The sequence below is a fragment of the Lutjanus erythropterus genome, chromosome 10, assembly GCF_056507025.1.
Source record: "Lutjanus erythropterus isolate fLutEry1 chromosome 10, fLutEry1.hap2, whole genome shotgun sequence".
In the NCBI taxonomy this organism is placed as follows: Eukaryota; Metazoa; Chordata; class Actinopteri; order Lutjaniformes; family Lutjanidae; genus Lutjanus; species Lutjanus erythropterus.
Window position 1 is genome coordinate 13,336,515 of NC_139326.1, and position 19,096 is coordinate 13,355,610.

The window sequence follows — 19,096 nt, forward strand, 5'->3', positions numbered from 1 at the left end:
ATGAAGTAACGTGCATAAGATGCTTCTTAAAGGAATAGTTTGACAATCTGGGTAATGTGCTCTTTCACTTTCTTGATAAAAATTAGAAAAGACCGATACCTCTTGCATTTCTGCACAATAAAGATGAACTGGCAGCCATGAGGGAGTTAGGTTTGCTTAGCAGCCATAAACACAGACAAACAGCTAGTCTGGCTCTGTCTAAAAGTAACAAAATGTGTTTGTGTGGTTTTTATATGTTATATTGTTTCGTACAGATTAAACAAACAAAATACTGTATAACATTAATTAGTGAACAAATGCCTCCAGCCCCTAAACTACTAAATTAACTAACCAACCTTCATGTTTAATGTGCAGAAAAGAGAGCAGTATCAATCTTCTTATCTAACTCTTGACAAGAAAGCAAGTGAGCGTATTTCTCAAAACACTGAACTATTCTTCTGAAACATTTCCCAGAGAACCTTGCACCAGCATTTAGTGTGTGAGAGCACACTGTTGATGTTCATTTAACACCGCTGCTGAAAAGGTAAACATTACGAATAATCTTTGCTATTTTAATTGATTAAAAGGGTGTTCTCAGTATCTTCAGCTTATTAAGATAATACTGATATTTTCATGTACAGTATTTACAGGAACCTTTATAAATACCCATTTCCATAGAAACTGTAAAGCGCCACTAAACAGACATCGCTAGATATAAAAAAAAATTCTATACAACTAACCATTTTCCTAATGGTTTTCACTGGTTTATCTGCGGCCACTTTCCATATGTGGCCATATGAAGTCTGGTTATGTATGTATATATGCACTGACTCCTCAAGTACTGGGAGTTAAACTATATATTAGTCAAGCTTCATATGTTTTTGGCAAGAAAATGGCAGTTTGTAATGTTCAAGTAAAAGGGGATTTTCAGCTGCATCAGATGATCTGTTGTCATGGATTCGACCTGCAGGGATTTTCACAAATTGAATCAGCTGAAATGACTGCACCTGCTGACAGTTCCTCTCTTCTGCAGACAGCAGTGGCCTGATTCATTAAATGACAATTCAAGAGAAAAGACTAAAACAGAGGGGAAATGAAAACCTTCAAGACTCGCTGGGTCAAAAAGTCAGGAGCTAGGTTGGAATTAAGCAACCGTTTCTGAGATGTTTGAAGTTTGGAGCCAGTGTAACAAAACACATGCTTCTCTAATTGAATTAATTTGCCCTTTGGCTATTTTGTATTCCTAAAATTATTCGCTAAGAACTACCGCAGCTGTGTTTCATTAAGCTTTTCATTCGACACGGATGAAAATTCCCTTCGGACCATGTGCCCCTTTACCTTGAAATTATTGTATTAGTTTCTTCTCTCAATATAAAGTATGAAAGTCAACATCAGGGGCAAAAGGGAAGGGAAATTCTTAACAACAAAGTGAACCAGCACTTTTTCTTTCTTTCTGTTTCTCTCTCTGTGGTGTTTTTGGCTTGAGAAGACTCAGGATGAAGCTGGATTATCTACTGTACATTAAGAGTCTTGAAGGGGAAGGGCGTCACTTTCATCTCTCCACTTCAGAATACGCTGTAGGCCACCGACTATCTGTGGCGCTGCTCGACCTCTGACCCTCAGTGGGATCTGCCAGGGGGGATTCTGCCATGGTGGGCAGCTTCCTGCCAGTGATACCCACATGTCTTGGAACCCGCCTTGGTGCTGTCGTGATCTTCGATGGGGTTTTCTTAAGTGGAGCAGGGGTGGTGACGTGTTTTGCTGCATTTCCCGTCGAGGCGGATCCTCTGCCCGAGCCTTGTTTACCATTGCGAGTGCCGTTGGCTGCCACAGAGGCCGTTAATGTCTCCAGCAGCTGGGAGGCTGATCCAAAGCGAACATGCTCCTCCGTCTCAGCTGCCTCTGAGAACAGAGACAGAGCTCCACTGCGCTTGCTGCAGGAGTCGCAGCACAGTTTGTTGTAGCCTGGAATAGAGCAGTATCGGGCCAGAACCTCCATTTGGCAGAAGATGGATTTGTCTCCATTACATGGCTCATCTGCAAGTCAAAGCATACGGTGTGAGCTCAGTGTATGACACACAGTGGTGAGAGGTGGCCTTGGAAAAAAAAAAAAATCAAAAAAGCTGAGTGAAAGTGGATGCATTACAGAGCACTGTGGCAGTGATTTTAATCAGAGCCTGACAGTGAATTGTTTATGCCACAAAAAACTGCACCTGAACATTTCAGCTAAGGAACATTCAGCAGAATGATGCTCACTCTACTGAAGTCTGAAGATGAGAGCTGTGCGCTGATCCTTTCAGCTTCTGAGTTAGCTCCAGTTCACACCTCTCATGTATTAGCATGAAGGTATTTTAGGAATCCTGAAAGACTCTCTTGAAGAAAAGATCATTCAGTGAGCTGAGAAAAAAAAAAAGATTTAATTCTGACTCATTATAAGTAGGTGATCTTTTTGGGCTATTTTTGTGGGGTTTTTTTTCCAAATTTTATGGTCTGCAAAAGTGGCAGGTGCACTTTTGTTCAGTGGCACAGTATGCACGCACTGAGCTGAAGGACAAGCGAGACGAAACAGCCTGTAAAGACAGACAATTTTCAGATCTAACTCGGATTTATGAATTTATTTTGATCAAACCAGAGGAGGTGATTGTTATAACAGTTGAAAGATATCAGTTTTGGTGAGTTGGATTTCGTTTCTGTCTTTCGAGTCTGAATGAAGTGTCCTATTGATATTTGTATAATTGTCTATTGTCTCACCCAACAATAATAGAAATTTAAAACAAATGAAAGCAGAACTTATAGTCAAAATGATGAATTACACAAGCAAAGTTTCAAGCAACAGGCATTTCAATACCCCAGAGAAATAAATGGAAACCAGTGGCTGCCTGAAAGGTCGGAACAAAACATGTAGTTAAAGAAGCGAAACCTGCAAAAATGCCTTTTGGAAGGAAATTACAAATTAAATATTTTGTGGATCATTGTTGGGTTTTATTCTGTAGAATTCAAAATGTGGATTAGAGACTTTTTTTTTTCTGTTGTTAAGAAATGTCAGGCTTACCATGGCATGGTCCTGGTCTGCAGGGTCTCACAGTTTCAGGTTTCTCTCCATTACACTGATCTCCAATCCGGCAAGTGACCAGACGCCTCTCCATCCCCTCTCCACAGGTCACAGAGCACTGTGGAAGAGCACAAACAGTGACTTGCTTACATACAGCAAAAGAAACGAAGGGCAGAGCTGAAACAAGTGTTCACAGCAGGTCACAGAGGCACCAGTGAATGTCAGGGTAACATAAGGTAAATAAAAGACACCATGTTGATCTGGCAAGAACAGAGTATATTTCTGTATGAGAATGCACAGTGAAATCTGCAGGGAATCAAATCTATCACTTTCCACCAAAACATTTTATCTCCTGGATAAATAGGACGCCTGCTCTGTTTGTTGTTTTTACTTTGCTCTATGTTTACAGTGTCTGGATGGACTTTTTGACCTTGGCAGAGGGGTTTATTGAAGAGAGGGCATCTCAGTTTATTTTAAAAAAAGATTTTCACCAGTTTTCCGGTTTGTACAAAGGAACCAACTGGACTAGAGGCTCAAGCATAAATTCCTATAAACTGGAACTATTAGGATTCAGGACAGCTCAGACGTGATTGGTGAATACTACTCAGACTACAAACACAACAATTCAGATACCGAAATCTTGTCCCTTGCCTAAAGCTTCTGTGTTTATGGAGGTTAAACTCAGAGTAGAGGAGTACATGCTGTCTAAATGTGTTTGTATTTGCACAGTGCAGTTAAGACTTATGTCAGTTCATGTCAAACAGGCTACACCTACCAAAATTTGTCATCCAAACATAGCATCACATTATGGCATATCAAAAAACAAACTAAAAATGATTTACTCTGAAGTCATGAAAATATGTTACGTGCCAAAAATGGTAAAAATAAACTTTGCATGGATGTATGATGAAAAGTAAATTTATAGACTTGCAAATTTAGCTTCTATTTTTGCTACCTCACCTTAAAGGACCAATGTGTAGGATTTAGAGGCAGCTCACAGTGAGCTTGCCATTTGCAAACACTTCTCACCCTCCCCTTCCAAGCGTGATGGTGGCCGCAAAACTCATAAAAAACCTTAAAGGCAGTATCTAGAGCCAGGGTTTGGTTTGTCTGATTTGGGGTACTGTAGAAACAGTGATGCAACATGGGAGCCTCTGTGGAAGAGGACCTGCAGCCTCTGTAGATATAAACGGGTCATACTAAGGCAATGAAGAAACAATGATTCTTATTTTCATCTAATTATAAACTAATGAAAACATGAATTTCTGCTGTATTCTGCCAATAGATCACCTTAAATCTTATACACTTGACTTTTAAGTGTTAGGAATTTTAAGAGCCAGTGTGAATTGCTGAATAAGTGTCCACATGGTTCTTTGGTATCTTGGTTCATGGCTGAACTTTTCCCCAGATTTCAACAAATTTGATTCAGGCATTTTTTTTGAGATATTCTCCTAACTAACAGACAGCAAATTAACAAACAAAAACAGAATCTTAATAGAGGAATTAAAAGGGTCACTTTGCTTTAAACAAAGTGACTATTGCCTAATCAAACAGTGTTTGAAAGCTCCTCCCCCCACACGTCAGTGACATCAACCTGGGGGACTCACATCTGACATTTCTCTCTCCGTCAGTATCACCCTACCTTTAAGTGTTCAGAACAGATTTGAACACATTTGCCTTCGGATGTCATCGAACAAAATACTGTACAAACTTTGTGTGTTACAAACACACCCTGGCCTACTTCTGGCCTGATTTAGATGCATAAACAGAAAAACAGTAACTGGTGGTGATCAGTGGACGGATGAAGCTGAAATAGCAAACAATCCATTCATCTCTGGAGGAAGTTTCTCTTGGTATGACCTTAGCTGGCTGTTTTCAGACTTGTTTTAGATGTCCTGCTGACGACACCAACTGTGACTGAATGAAAATGTCAGGGAGACATTTAATCTGAAATCTGTTTGCTACTGAAAGAGACAACATTCACAACGGTGAACGGTGTTCTAGATGAAAATTTAAAGGGAAGTGGTTGTGAACTTTGGTACTTTAATAAAGATCCCCACCCAAGATAAATGAATAAAACTAAAAATACATATATATAAATAAAGGAGTAAAAAATATATATTTTTATGATTCATCTATTATCACGACTCTATGTCACAAACACTTTTTACTCACAAATAAACAACAAGATAATTTAATAAAATAAATTGTTACTTTATTACACAACTACAGACTATGCAATAAAAAAATCTAGACACAGCTTGCAGAAATTAACCGCTGACATGAAAAATTTCATCTTATTAGCTCTTATCTGCTCTCCACCACTCAGCTGGACATCTCATTTATTGGATTCTTCTGTGGTTTCAAGGGTCTCATTTGGATAAAGGAAATGGAGGAGCTGAAACTGCCATGTTTTCAAATGAGATGTGACACTGCTCTAAATTAAATATCAGATACCTCATGTTTTATTTTTGTAGGCCTGTTTGATCCTGTCAAATTAAGAATTCCCAGTCATATCCGGCATGTTAAGTCGCTGCTGTATCAACGACAAATCTGCAGGTAAATGGTGAGCTGGTAGCAAGTGAGCTGTCATGAGTTAATAGGAAACAAGATGACATTAAAAATAAAATCAATCAGATGATAAATGATCTGTACTCAGATGAAAAAAGAACAGAGTTTTGGAGACAATCTCTCCTTCAGCCTCGGTCAAATACATCCATTTGGATACTGCACCTCGGACCACGCTCCGGTCCTCCACTGGGCAGGACAGGGGACTCTGTTACAGGGCCTTCGGCTCTCGGGCTTCTCCCCGCTGCAGTACTTGCTGTGCACGGAGCGGTTGGTGCCATCATGGAGGAACTGCACGCAGCGGACGGTCCGGATCTGAAAGCCCAGGCTGCCGCAGGTTTTGGTACAATGCTCCCATTCCTCTGAGATCCATCTGGACAAATCAAAGTGAGGACACACAGCATGTTTAGTTGATTAAGTCTTAACAAAAAGGTTGCACAAAACACCTGAAGTTTTCTCCTTAAGTATGGCACAATGGTCCATTTCTCCTTAGCTGTGGAATTTACTTAAGGGTGTTTACAGAATCCCTTAAAAGATTTACTGAGTTAAGGAACTAACTGAAGGCATTTTCTGCATTGAAATAGATTTGCACTGGCACTTGAGACACCTGTTATTGCCTCCACCCAAGAAGTCCAAAAAATAATGACAACTTGACTGCTCTGGCCAAAAAACAGACGCCTAATCACAGGAGGCAATCAAGCAAAACTGCTAAGATTACTTTAAAGGTAACTTACAGTTCTGTTAAGGTTAGACTAACTCTTAGTCTACTGGATATGACTGACAAGTAAAGAAATCTTTATACAGAAGTTGTTTGTTTGTTAAAGGTGACATCTCTTATTTATTATTGTTGATTTCATTAAAGTATCTAGCTATAGGGGTGCCCCTATAGCTCAGTCAGTAGGGCGTGCGCACCATGTATTGAGGCTGTTGGTCCTCTGCAGCGGCCGCTGGTTCGAGTCCCGCCTGCGGCTCATTTGCTGCATGTCATCCCCTATCTCTTCACCCCCCTTTCCTGTCATACCTTCAGCTATCACTGTTAATAAAGGCAAAAATGCCAAAAAAATAACCTTACAAAAAAAAAAAAAAAAAAAAAAAAAAAAAAAAAAGTATCTAGCTATAAATAAACTAGGCTGTAATGGTAATTTAAGCTAATGTTATGTGCTACAAAAGAAATAATCTTTAATTCCATACATTATCAATTTATCCCCGTAGACTTGGTCAAGTTGTGGTTAAGACAGACAGAGGTACAAACACTAGTAGTACAGCAGAGGTTCCTGTACTCAGGCCTTCCTCCAAAGGGTTGCAATATAAATCTTCATTTTTGCAAATTATTGACTCATTTCATCTCTGGGCATCAAGCAGTTATTCAAATTAAGTTAAAAGTTTAAAGGTCAGGTGGAACTGACAACAACTCATAGACATCTGAAAACTGACAAGGGGCTCAATGACAAACTGCTCTTCACAGTCTAAAAAGGTAGGGTACCACTAGTTGCCTCTATAACAACATATTATATTTTATAAAATGCTCATATGTGTTTTTTCATGTAACAGTAGAAAGTAGAGTATAAAGTATCAAAACTGTGCTTAAGTATAGTACTTGAGTAAATGTACTTGATGATATTCCACCACTGAAGAAGAAGCTGTGGTGTGAGAATGTTTATCATAAAAAAGACTTATGCAATATGTTTGCAATTTGCTGCTTAATGGGTTTTTTTATTTTAATTTAAACATTTAGCACTTAGCAATCAATTAACAAGATAAATGGCTGGATATTGGCAGTGGCTGGGGAAAAAAATTCACTCACGGAAAAAAGGAACTCTGATGTGTTGGATCATTATCATTTATCATATGCAACTACTGCCAGAAAACAGGCATTAATACACTAAGTGATACAACTTTTACACACTTTAAATCTATCTGGCAGCCAATACTGTATGCCTCGTCACTCCTGATACATTCAGTTGTTGACCACGAGTGATGTGTGTGATCTTGCATTTATCATTGAGCACAAGTGTGCATGTACACATAATGAAAACATCCATCAGGTGATGTACATTTACTTCAAATGCAGTGGGTGCTGGTGGTAATGAAACTACTGTGAAAGATCAGTCAGGGAGACTATACTTTTGCATCCTTAGGCTGATAGTTACTTCTTTGATTCTGCCTTTCACTCCTCTCATGCATCCTCACTCATAATTTCCTTGTTGTCATGTCTTTGGCTCTCAACTGTGTTATCAGCTGTTCTCATCAGCTGGTCACATCTGTCCAATAGCACGGCAACACATTTCATTGTTAGCCTATCATCTTTCTGCAGTGTTTTTGATTATGATTTTTTTTCTCCACCTTCGTGCTGCTGTTACGCAAGCTCCTCCACCTCCCCATCACCACCCAGTGTTTGCAGATTCATCAGCTGCATCAGCCTCCCAGTCTCACAAAAGTCCTCAATCGTCACCACCCCCAGTGTCGGGACACCATGTTCGGATAATCACCGCTCCTGCTGCTCAGGGCAGATGCCCCTCGACCACGAATCCAAGTGTCAGAGACTTTCTGTCAAGACTTCGCAATCACACATCATCTGTCATAACCAATTTGGTCTTTAATTCATTAATTTGTCCCTCCTGATTATAGTAGTAGTTTGTGGTCAGGCACCATAAAAGATCACGATAAAAGAGAGAAGGAGGCAATAAGCAGATAAAAAGCAATTTTTGAAGAAAGACTTGCAGATGTTTTCTGAGGGAGGAGGCTGTTTTTGCTGTGGAGGGCTGCCATTTGTCACACTTTTGAAGTATTTTAAATTATGAAGAAAATGTTTAATGACTGGGTTGCTGCTATAGGAAAAACAAGGTACAGTGAATAATGTGTTTTAGTTGACAAGGGATGAGTGTGGTGATAGATGAGATAGATAGATGGATAAATATACAAATACACACACACATACATACACAGACTACCATCAATAAAAGCACAGTGCCCGTGTACAAAGTGCCTATGGTTATCATGTTCAAGATAAAAAAGAAGCAAGACAGCAGACCCCCCACTCCCTCCTCTAGCTGTGGATCATTGATTTCCTCTGCCAGTTTTGGTAATCTTGGACTCCTTGTTGCTGCACGATTTCTCCTCTTCTCTTTTGTTGTATTTAATTTGATGGTATTTAACTCTGGGTGAATAAGACATAAAATCCCATTGGAAAGCGATGCATTTCAGGCTTCTTTGCAGGCCAGCAAAGACACTTATATGGAATTCAGGAGCAGCCACGACAAGCTTTGAACACACTTTTGATTTAATTGGATAGAAATGACTTATAGAGAATTAGCATGCAGCTGTGTATTGTGCTCCACACAAAGTGTGGGTGCTCTAATTGCAGATATAGTCTTTCCAAATTTCTCAGAGTCTCACTCAATAGCAAAGAAGAAGGCGACAATTCCGTTGACATTTCTTCCACACAAAGCAACAAATCCATTTAAAAGGCTAAAACACTCCTAAATACACAAATGCATTGGATTTTCTTTTGTCAACAGTACAATAAGAAAATTACATTCAGGCCAACACAAAGTGTCGGTATGTAACAACCTGGGAATGAGACTCAACAATCAACTATTTTTCATGAGAGTTGTTTGCAGCAGCTTCCATTTTCACTTATATAAACATCAGAAATCCTCTATATGACTGTTGGCTTCCCCTGAACCTTTCAATGAAGGTAATTTGGCCAGAGGAACTGTATGTGTATGTGAGAGAAATCATTAATATTCAGCACAGGTACACACACTCACAATGAGATCATGTGTACTCTACTTGGAAGCACTCAAAATCATCTTAAGGTTCTTCGGCCATGAGATTAATTTTTTATGGGGCTTTTAGTGTATCGATATCAATTTATTTGTGGAGGTTTTTTGCAATTTCAGTCACTTGAACTTTTAGACGCTTTTACACATTTCCTACCTTTAAAAGAAAACTTTTTCTATTAAAGACTATTTGTCAGCAAGTATCTCAGGGTAACTGGAATATTTCTTTTCTAGAAAGACATTTTTATGCTGAGTTTTTCAGTTTTAATCTCAAAACTGCAGCAAATAAACCCAGACTAGGAACCCCTGATCTAAACCAAAGCCGAAAGTAAACGCACCCAAAATTTTGGTAATTATATTTCATGCAAAACTACTGTAGCTCAAAGCTAAACTAAGTCAAGCTGGGATGGATGTTTACAAAACAACAGTTTTGACCTTTTTTCCAGTTCTTTTGCCAGTAGACCCACTTGCCTTTCTGAGAGCAAAGAGTAAAGGTATTTCAAAAGTATCTGTGTGTTCAGCTCTCTGTGGCTTTGTAGCTTTCAGATGACTTTCTATGATTTGAAGTTCGGTTTCTCTTCTGTGTTGTTGTTTGCACTTCCACTTCATGTCTGTTTTCAGCTGCAGAGGAGTTATTAAGCTGTGAAAACTTAAGATGAAAATGCAATATTTCCTGACTTTGCTACTTCATAGTAAATGCTTGCAGATAACAAAATAATGGGGGACTTTTTTTTTAATGAAAAATGTATAGGAAGTAAAATTTCTATACATCAGTCAGCCGCTTGACTAAATATGAGTGCTTTATCAGTAAATACACACCTTTATGCAGACACCACCATCCTCAGCAGACACACAAACTCAGTCAAGCAGCACATGTGGATTAAAAAGGAGCAAAAGACGCAACAAGCCCTCACTGCCCCCACCGAAGAGGGGTGGAAGTAGCATTTTCACCTGCGTGTTGTGTTTTCACTATTACTGCTGATCAGTGCCAGAGATGATAAATACCCTTGTCTACTGCTGGGTCATTTCACCCGGGCATGAATGCTGATCGTACCCCGTCGACTGAAGAAAAAGGCCAGATGTGAGCAGGTGTTGGTGGGTTTTTTGGTTGTAAAAGTAGCTTGATTCAAGCCCCTTTTACACTGGACTAACATATTCAACTAAACAACCCCTCTGCTCCTGAACCCTCTCTGAAGCTAGGGGACGGAGAGGGGGGGATGGTAGGTTAACAAGGGCGAAGCATTTTGGCCATTTTGCCAATACATCACCCTCATCCTCCCTCAAGTTGCCTAATGGCTTTTATATATTTTTGCCTCTGCTGTGTACTCACCAATATTAAACACTGAGAGGCTGCAGTATTTTAGAAGTATATAAAGTAAACAATAGTTAGATAACTCCTTGCTAAGACTGAGAACCCATCTGCATTTTGTTTTTAGTGCTACTGACTTTTCTAAAAGAAAACTGGCTGAGAAGAGAGCTGCCAAAGAAATCATGATCGATGAGCATGAAGAGGAAACCTTTGATCTATTGAACTTTAGAGAATATTATACATATTTGGCTTGAGTGTTGAAGCTTTGTAATTAAAGCCCCTTTACCCACAGGGATCACACATTTGAAGTGTATTGAAGCATATCGTGGTTGTGTTTTACCTCACTGCCTATTTGTATTTGTTTCTCTGAACTGGGAGTGGCACTTTGTCAGATTGATTAAGCTTAAACACGCTGTAAGACAGATTATTCATTCAATGTTATGTATAGCTCCACAACATCATTGGTGTGCTCTTATCTTTTTCGGGCACACTGGCCCAAATTTTCTCCTTGATATCTCTTATCTCACATTGACCACCTCAGACACCAAACTAGAAGAGTGCAGATAAAAGAGAGCAGAGAACAATAAAAAGTTTTTTCAAGGTTGTTTAAAAAGTGTGAATCCCAGATGTCATTCAGCATAGAATCATGAATGTGCACAAAAAATTGGGCTGATAGGTCCAACAGTATGTGAGATTACAAGCTCCAGCACAAGCACTCACACAAGTGATCACATGATCCCCTCGAGAGATATTTAAAAAGTCAGACAAAGTCAGTATGCCTAAAAAAAAAAAACAATGAAAAAAAAAGAGATATTTGCTTTAGTTGTTCAAATAGAGTTCTGCAGTGAACTGCGGTCAAATCTCCATCCCAAAGAGAAGTAAAAAATGCAGACAGTTTCTTAAACAGCAGAGAGAGAGTGTTTCATCAGATCACAGCAGCTTCAGATCTCTCTCCTCTCGCTCGTTCCCTTTGGTTTGAAACTGAACAGCCGGTGGGTAAACATTATCTTACTGGGTGAGGTCTACGGCGTGTTACGTTGCATCATCCACGAATTTTCAAAGTTGGCCGATGACCCGAAGAGGCTGCATTTCTTAAGGGTAGCTGCGATTAAACTTCCCTCTCGTGTTGATGGTTTGCAGCCTCCGCCACTAATCAGCTTATGCATCCCTCTCTCTCAGAGCATTTCTTTCACCTGCAGGCCTTTTCTGTCATGACCCTGCATTAAGACTCCATCACCTCAGCCAACACATTAATCTCCTCAGAAATATATTTTACTTTCACTGCCTTGCTACCATTAGGAGTGTAGCAGCTACAGACAGCTTGAGTATGTTTTCACCCAGAGAGGCCGTCCTTCACTCATGTTATCTCATCTTTAACCCAGCTGTCATCTTTGGTAGAATTTAACTGCCTCTATGATGGATGACTCACAACAAAACTCACTGCTCTACTAACACGTCACACTGAAAGGATATATTGGTAAAAAAAAAAAAATAGACCTGTCTAGGAACTTGGCAAAGAGAGATTTAAGGCTGAACAGCATAAAATCATGCCCGTGTAGGCCTTGAAGATCTTTACTGACTCTCTGAGGGTTTGAGCCCACCTTAGACTGAAAGAAGTGGTAAAATAAACATTACATCAAATACCAACCCAGATTAATGATGCTGCTCAAGTGCCACAGAAGTGAATAGCTGCTGTAATCTGTGGTGAAGGTGAAAAGCTTTTATTTTTTTTGTCAGCTGGTACAAGTAAAGATGAAATCTGGTAGTACTTGCAGCTGTCAGAGACACATGAATATCTAAACAACTAAATACTGATCTGACCACCTCTAAGTCCTGCCCCTTTTTTCTCTGTGCTCCAATAACAGCTGAGCAAGCTTTGTGTCCCTGGTCAGCTTTGTCCTTTCCTGTTTCCTGTGAGCAATATTTTTTTTCCCCCAGGATGGTGAAGACATGACCTGCCCTACTCTGCTTCTGATTGGTTTACCCTGACCCTACCAAACTGCAAGTGTCCTTATGCCTAAACCTACCCAGCCCAAATGACCCAATCCAACAAAGGCAATGAGTACTAGCCAATCAGCATCAGAGTAGGGTGATTTATGACTTTGTAAGGTGCAAGGATCATCTCTATGTTGAAAAGAAAACCACAGTCCGAGGAAGATCCAAGAAAAAATAAAAAATGACGAATGATATAGTCACACCTTAAGTCAGCTAATGTTAGTAAAATGTTAGCTAGCTAATGATTTGCTGTTACTGATCCCCAAGCATCATTTTTTAACCATCCTCAAAATTTGGTTTTCTTCACATGAGCTGAACATATAACATATGTAAGTACAGGATACAGGAAAGGATAAAGTTGACCGAGGTTCCACCAGGTACCAAGCTCAACTGTTATTGGAGAATAGAGCAAATAGGGGTGGGGCTTAGGAAGGGTCAGTTATCCCTAGTGGACAAAATGATGAGTTTCTTTCTCTCAGCAGTTCTCCAATGGAGGAGAAAAATTACACATGAGGTATTTTATGGCACTTAATAATGTTGACAACATATTTTGACATAAATTTACATACAGAACAAGTTTTATTATATGATAGTATGTACTATGTAGGTTTCCATGGTTGCTGCCAATGTTGTTTGATGTCAGACTTCTTAGTGAAGTCGATGCAGATGAATTTGCCTCGAGTTTACAACTAAAAACTCTGACTTTGAGTGGCATTTCATTGTAATTTTTCTAGTAGGAAGTAGCGGGAATTTTTAAGTTGAAAGTTATCTGGAATGCAGCACAGCCCCGGTTCACATATACGGACTCAAACACTGGAGGAGCGAGAGGCTTAGGTGTCATGATTCAAGTCTCTGGAGAAGCTGAGAAAGGTTCAGTTTTATGTAAATTTCTATTCTTATGAGCTAATAGGATGACAGTATTAAACTATGTTGCCCACCACTCGGGGGCTACTTTACATATAAATGTATGAATGGGGTAGAAGAGTCTGTAATCATTTCTTTTTTAAATCTCTCTCCAGGTATCCCTCTTTATGAAAGTGCAATGCCAAATCGCAGGAGTGCAAAGAAACCTTTGACTGATATTTCTGAATTAAAATACTCAGTGCTCTCAGTTTACAAAAAATCCAGCCACCATATACACACAAAACTGCAATTAACATAAGCACCAAGCCAAAGTAGAATACCCAGAGGTTCCTCTAAAACAAAGGCTCATTAGCTAACCAAATTAGCCCAAGACACACGACACAAAGAGGAAACCAAGCTACAGCAAAGCTCAGACGGTGGTTAAAGTCATGTCGTTTAGCTTTTGGTAGCCATTCTGGGAATTTTAAGGCTTTGTGCAAATATGAATAGTGTGAAATGGCAAAAATGATACAGACTTTTAAAGTTGACATTCTGCCAACTTGACACCAATTTTGCGTAACAACTGGTGTCAAATTTTACAAGACTGTTTGGACTTCATATGGACATCTGTCATCTGAATTTAGTTACAGCTGCACAATGTGTTAAAAATGTATGACAGTTTATGTGAAACAGACAAAGTGTGCAACAATAAAGACAGCCTCACCAGAAGGGAAGACAATTAATTGTTCTGTGTTGACTTAGTATTGCTTGAAGGCACCTCTGGTCTCTTTCTGTCTGCTAACAAAAAGGAGAAAAATGTCTAAAATCTGCTGTGTGGTGGGATGCACTACCAACAGGGTAAATAACCCAGAAAAGTTTTTAGAAACTGGCAAACTGAAAAACTGAACTTTCAAGATGAAAAAATGTACAGATGGGAGGTATCAACAGGATGACTGAGGGAAGCTGTGGGAATCTGACACTCATTCTAAGTCATAGTTGCTAATTTGTCTAGAAAAAATTAGGTTCAACTGAGGTTGGAGCTAAGTAAGCTATGAAAGGCCTGGTTTTGATTTTTGTCTCGTTAAATCATGATCTTAGCTGGTGATTTGATCAAATACTTTTAAGTATCAAAGTACTGTATTTCACTTCTGGACAGTCAGTAGGAATATTCCTCCAAGAAAAGCAATGTAAGGAGAAGGGACTGAGATTTACAGGCAATATTGAGTTTGTCAATATAACTTTTCCCCTCTGGTAGACACAGGATGCTAAAATAATTCTTTGACATTTATTTTTAGCAAGCTCAGGGTATTTTATTCGCATTTCAGTACTTTTTTTTGCACAGTGTGCAATTAACCATAGTTCGCATCTTGATGAAGCAGAACAGATTTTTGGGTGATAAGTGGGTGCAACTTTTTTTTCTCTCCATTTCCTTTCTACCACAGACACTACAGTTAAGGAGAAGCTCATTTAAATTCAACTCATACTGAGAGAAGCCACTTTAAACACGATATTTTAACAGGCTGCAGCTAAGTGCCAGTTTGAATCTCATTAGCACTTGTAAAAATGGTCCAAAACTGTATATTTTCCAGTGAGGATAGTCGGGAAGTCTGTACTCACTGAGGCTGAGTGCAGTCCTGAAGATTGCACATCCTGCGGATGGGTTTTGGCTTCTTGCTGGCGTCGCAGTAGCCTCGATGGACCATCTTTGTGTCTCCTTTCTTTCGACATCCATACTTGGTGTACTGATATCCTGTGGAAGAAGTTACATTTAATTAATTTTAATGAATAATATTAATATTAAATATTTGTGTTACCCATTAAAAAAGACACAGTGAACATTTAGTAATTCATCTTTAGTTTATGGTTTAATTTTCAAATTTTTTTGACTTTGGAGGACAAAAGCTATGGACAAAAGCTACTACTATAACAAAGACAAAATATAACATCAAAAATAAAACGATCTGCATAAAAATCTCCTCTAGCTTGCTTTTTAACCATATAACATACTACTCACTGTAACTTTGCCTGGGAAAATGTTAACACCGGCTTGTTTCATCTGATTTCAAGGAAAATTCAACCCGCTGGCAGCCATTAAGAAGAACTATAAAGAAATCTTCTTGTGGATTGTCTTCTTAACTTATGTAGGTCATATAGTGGCATCAGTAATAAATTGAGACTGTTTCATAACTAGTTAAAAACTCCTTGTAGTAGCTTTAAATTATAATTTTGCCAACATTAGACTAGTGGTAACATCATTTAAATAAAAATTACATAGAAAGACATTTATGTCTTAAAGTAATGAAAAAAGTACATTTTTTATCCAAAAATCTTAAGCTTTTTTACTTTGTTTCACACAAAAAATCTATTTTATATGCAGATCCTGTTATTATTACTTTCTGATCATTTGTAAATGCTGAAATAAAAACTGGGTTTTTATGTACTTTTGATTAGCTGACAACCTGTTTTATTAAGAAATTTACTCCAACGATGGCAGCAATTGACTCAGATCTCTATTATAAAATGATTTATTCATGAGATTATTATCTTATATATTTCTATTACCCCCTGATCTGATGTGTGGGAGTGAGTATGGAGGTGTATGGGTTGTAGCCAACTATGTTTCATGTAAAGATGTTTGTTGTTGGACTTAAGCTGCATTAAAATACAAAACCCCCCTAAATTATTTCAATGCAGTGAGCATTATATTCAGATAAGCATATTTGTAAAAGTGGAAGGAAACGATTCCTCTTTATTCTTCTCTAATTAGATGGTAATTTATCCATTACCTCCGGCACAGGGCTTGGAACACGGAGACCAGCTCTTCAGAGCCCACTCATACGTGTCCTCCTGGATGACGTTGTTGTTGTTTACAGGCACAGAATCTTCATGGATGATGTACTTGTACATTAAAGTGGAGCGTGTTTCATTGTCCTTGGGTATAATCTTCAAACGACAGGAAAAAAACACACAAAAAAACAAAAAACAAAAAAAAAAAAACAGGAAATCACATTACCATTATAACATCATTCTCTGTGCAGCATATTTGCATTAAAACACTCAAAGTGCAAATGAGTAAAATTGAATTAATGTTTAGTTTCAAGAGAAACTGTCCAAGCATTTTCCACTTATGGTTGAGAGACAGGTGTTTCATGGCATTAATATGGGTGGGATGGGGGAGGGTGGGTGTTATCGGTTGAAAACAGAACAGCCAATTATCTGAAAACACAAGAGTTCATGAATAAGATAAGACTGAACCCACAACGGCAAGATATATACCTGATCCTCATCAGCAAACCTCATCTTCTGTTTCTGAGTTGCTCTGCGGAGCCAACATGTTTTACAGGTTTGTTGCAGAGTGGATTTGCGAATTCAATTCGAAATGAAAAGTACAGGCAGAATAAAATACTCTGCAGAAGTAGACACAAAGAACCTTGAAAACAGGTGTTTGTGTGGGTGTTCAACTTGATGGATTAACATGCACAAAGACTGAATATTAAAATTCAACATTTTCTAAAAAAAATTGTATGTAGAGTCTTTAAATTTGTACGAAAGATTGAATATTAAATTAAGGTATGTTTGATGGTGTATAAAATACCTTTTATCTCATTATACAATCAAATGGCTATAGCTATGAACATACAGTTATCCCTTAGCTGTTTGGAGAAAAATTCAAAATGTTCTTTTTTTGTCTCTGCTGCTGGAGGGACCTGTCAGTGTCCATTTGACTGACAGGATCCAGCCGGCTGATGACAGACAAAGGAAACACTCTTGAGCTTTAGCTTACCAGCCACTGTCAGAACACAGATTGTTGGGTCAGACATGGTGTTGCGATTTTAACAATTTCTTGGCATTTTTCTTGACTTTTAAGACCCCTTTAGTGACTTCTGGACGAATCAAACTCCTCTCGATTGACGAGAGTTGCCAATATTTCTCATTGAATGTGCTCTCACGTGGTTGTGGATCTCTGGACTGACTGTGTTCAGGGGCTGGAGGAGAACAGTAGTATTTTTTGTTTAACAATCACGAGCCATATAGAAACACCAATGAGCTGTGAATGTGCAAACTGACAAATCACCAGGGCTTGCCAACTGTCCAAGAACTCCTCTTCTGTTTTTTTCTCTAAATCAAATTAACCAAGTTAATTCCATCATCTGGATCCTCCACAGTCTGTACAACAGCCTTCAAAAAAGTTTTGGAAATTAGAGGTAGAGTTACATGCATAATGAAGAGATGATGAAGAGTTAATTAGAATCTAGAGCTACATAAGCTTGCCTTAATTTTTTAAACTTTCATGTTTTGAAATCTTATGTAAATGTAATTTTAAAAATCTAGAAAGCTACACTGTGATATCACAACTTTGCACAGTGAACAGAAGCCCTAAGTGATAAAATTGAATTTTAAGGCTAATTGGAGATAAGCAGCTTATATAAATTTTGATTTTAGGCTCTGAGTTTCTGAGAACAACACAGGACGTGATTTACAGTGAAGATACTGTTTGTACTGTATATGTCAGCATGTAACCTGTACCTTGGACAATAAAATATGAGTATTACTGATGTATTGATTTATTTTGATCTACTATATGAGTTTTGCTGATTAATGTTACAGGAAAAAGTGAAAAAGTTGGGGAAAAAGTGCACTTTTTAATCACATTCTCCTTCAACATACCCTCAATAACAAAACAGATGTTTTTCTGACATCATTTAACGGCTGATCATTATGAATTTATGAATGAAATGACGGCAGAAATGAGCAGGTTAGGTGAAATGTAACATTAAAGTCACAGTTGAGAAAACTTGAGTTTGATAATGTGTGACTAAGCCTTAAGTACAGGATTATAAATACATGCCGCAGACATATAAGATTTCATTTTGTGGAAAATTACCTATTCACTTTGTACCATTACAATTTGTTTTTGACATTTCTACCAAGTTGAGCATGAATAATTATCTGAGTGATTCACCAAAGTAGCACAAAACTTATGTTTAAAAGCATTTTCCCCTCACAAGTGATTTCTGATTGCACCTTAACTTTTTAAACTCCTCCTCTCATAAGATTGCTTCTCAGAGAAGTACTGTCGAAAGAAAAACTGAAAATTAACTTCTCTCAGGTCTATTGTTCTCCTCAGCGTGTTTGAAACTAAATGTCCGTCCACGTAATTATTACCCTTCAGTTTTCAGCTTGCACATGAAAGGCAATTTAGGAATTCCTATTGTTGTGACACAAAGTAATTAGAGCTGGTGTCCTACACAATAATAGGTAATAAGAAAAATGTGAGCTTTACTCAACAATCCCCAAGTAAGAATTACAACTTATTAAAGACATCAAAGAAAAACTGATGTCTCATGTAAACCTCACACTCCTGAGACACAGACATGAGAGACCACTAAAGAGACACAGACAAAGACAAATTAATAATCATAAAATGCTTCTTGTCAGCTGCAGCATTTAATTACTCCTTTAACAAAAACTTAGGCAGCTTTTAAAGTTTTCACTTATCAGATCAAAATTATTTTATGATAGAAGAAAAACAAATTAGTTTTTTTTTTACTCTGTCTTGGCAGTGGC

General features: G+C 38.3%; 1 protein-coding gene across 2 annotated transcripts in view; it reads right to left on the reverse strand.

The window, feature by feature from the left end:
* Positions 1-512: 512 nt before the first annotated feature.
* The window catches only part of adamts3 (ADAM metallopeptidase with thrombospondin type 1 motif, 3), a 149,807-nt gene continuing 131,223 nt past the window's right edge, over positions 513-19,096 (reverse strand). For both annotated transcript variants that reach the window (XM_084728256.1, XM_084728255.1), the window contains 5 exons: positions 16,315-16,471; positions 15,146-15,278; positions 5,765-5,972; positions 3,032-3,149; positions 513-2,016 (listed from right to left, as the gene is read on the reverse strand). In XM_084728256.1, the coding sequence (XP_084584382.1) occupies positions 1,532-2,016; positions 3,032-3,149; positions 5,765-5,972; positions 15,146-15,278; positions 16,315-16,471 (1,101 nt within the window). In that variant the 3' untranslated portion in view covers positions 513-1,531. The remainder of the gene's footprint in view (positions 2,017-3,031; positions 3,150-5,764; positions 5,973-15,145; positions 15,279-16,314; positions 16,472-19,096) is intronic.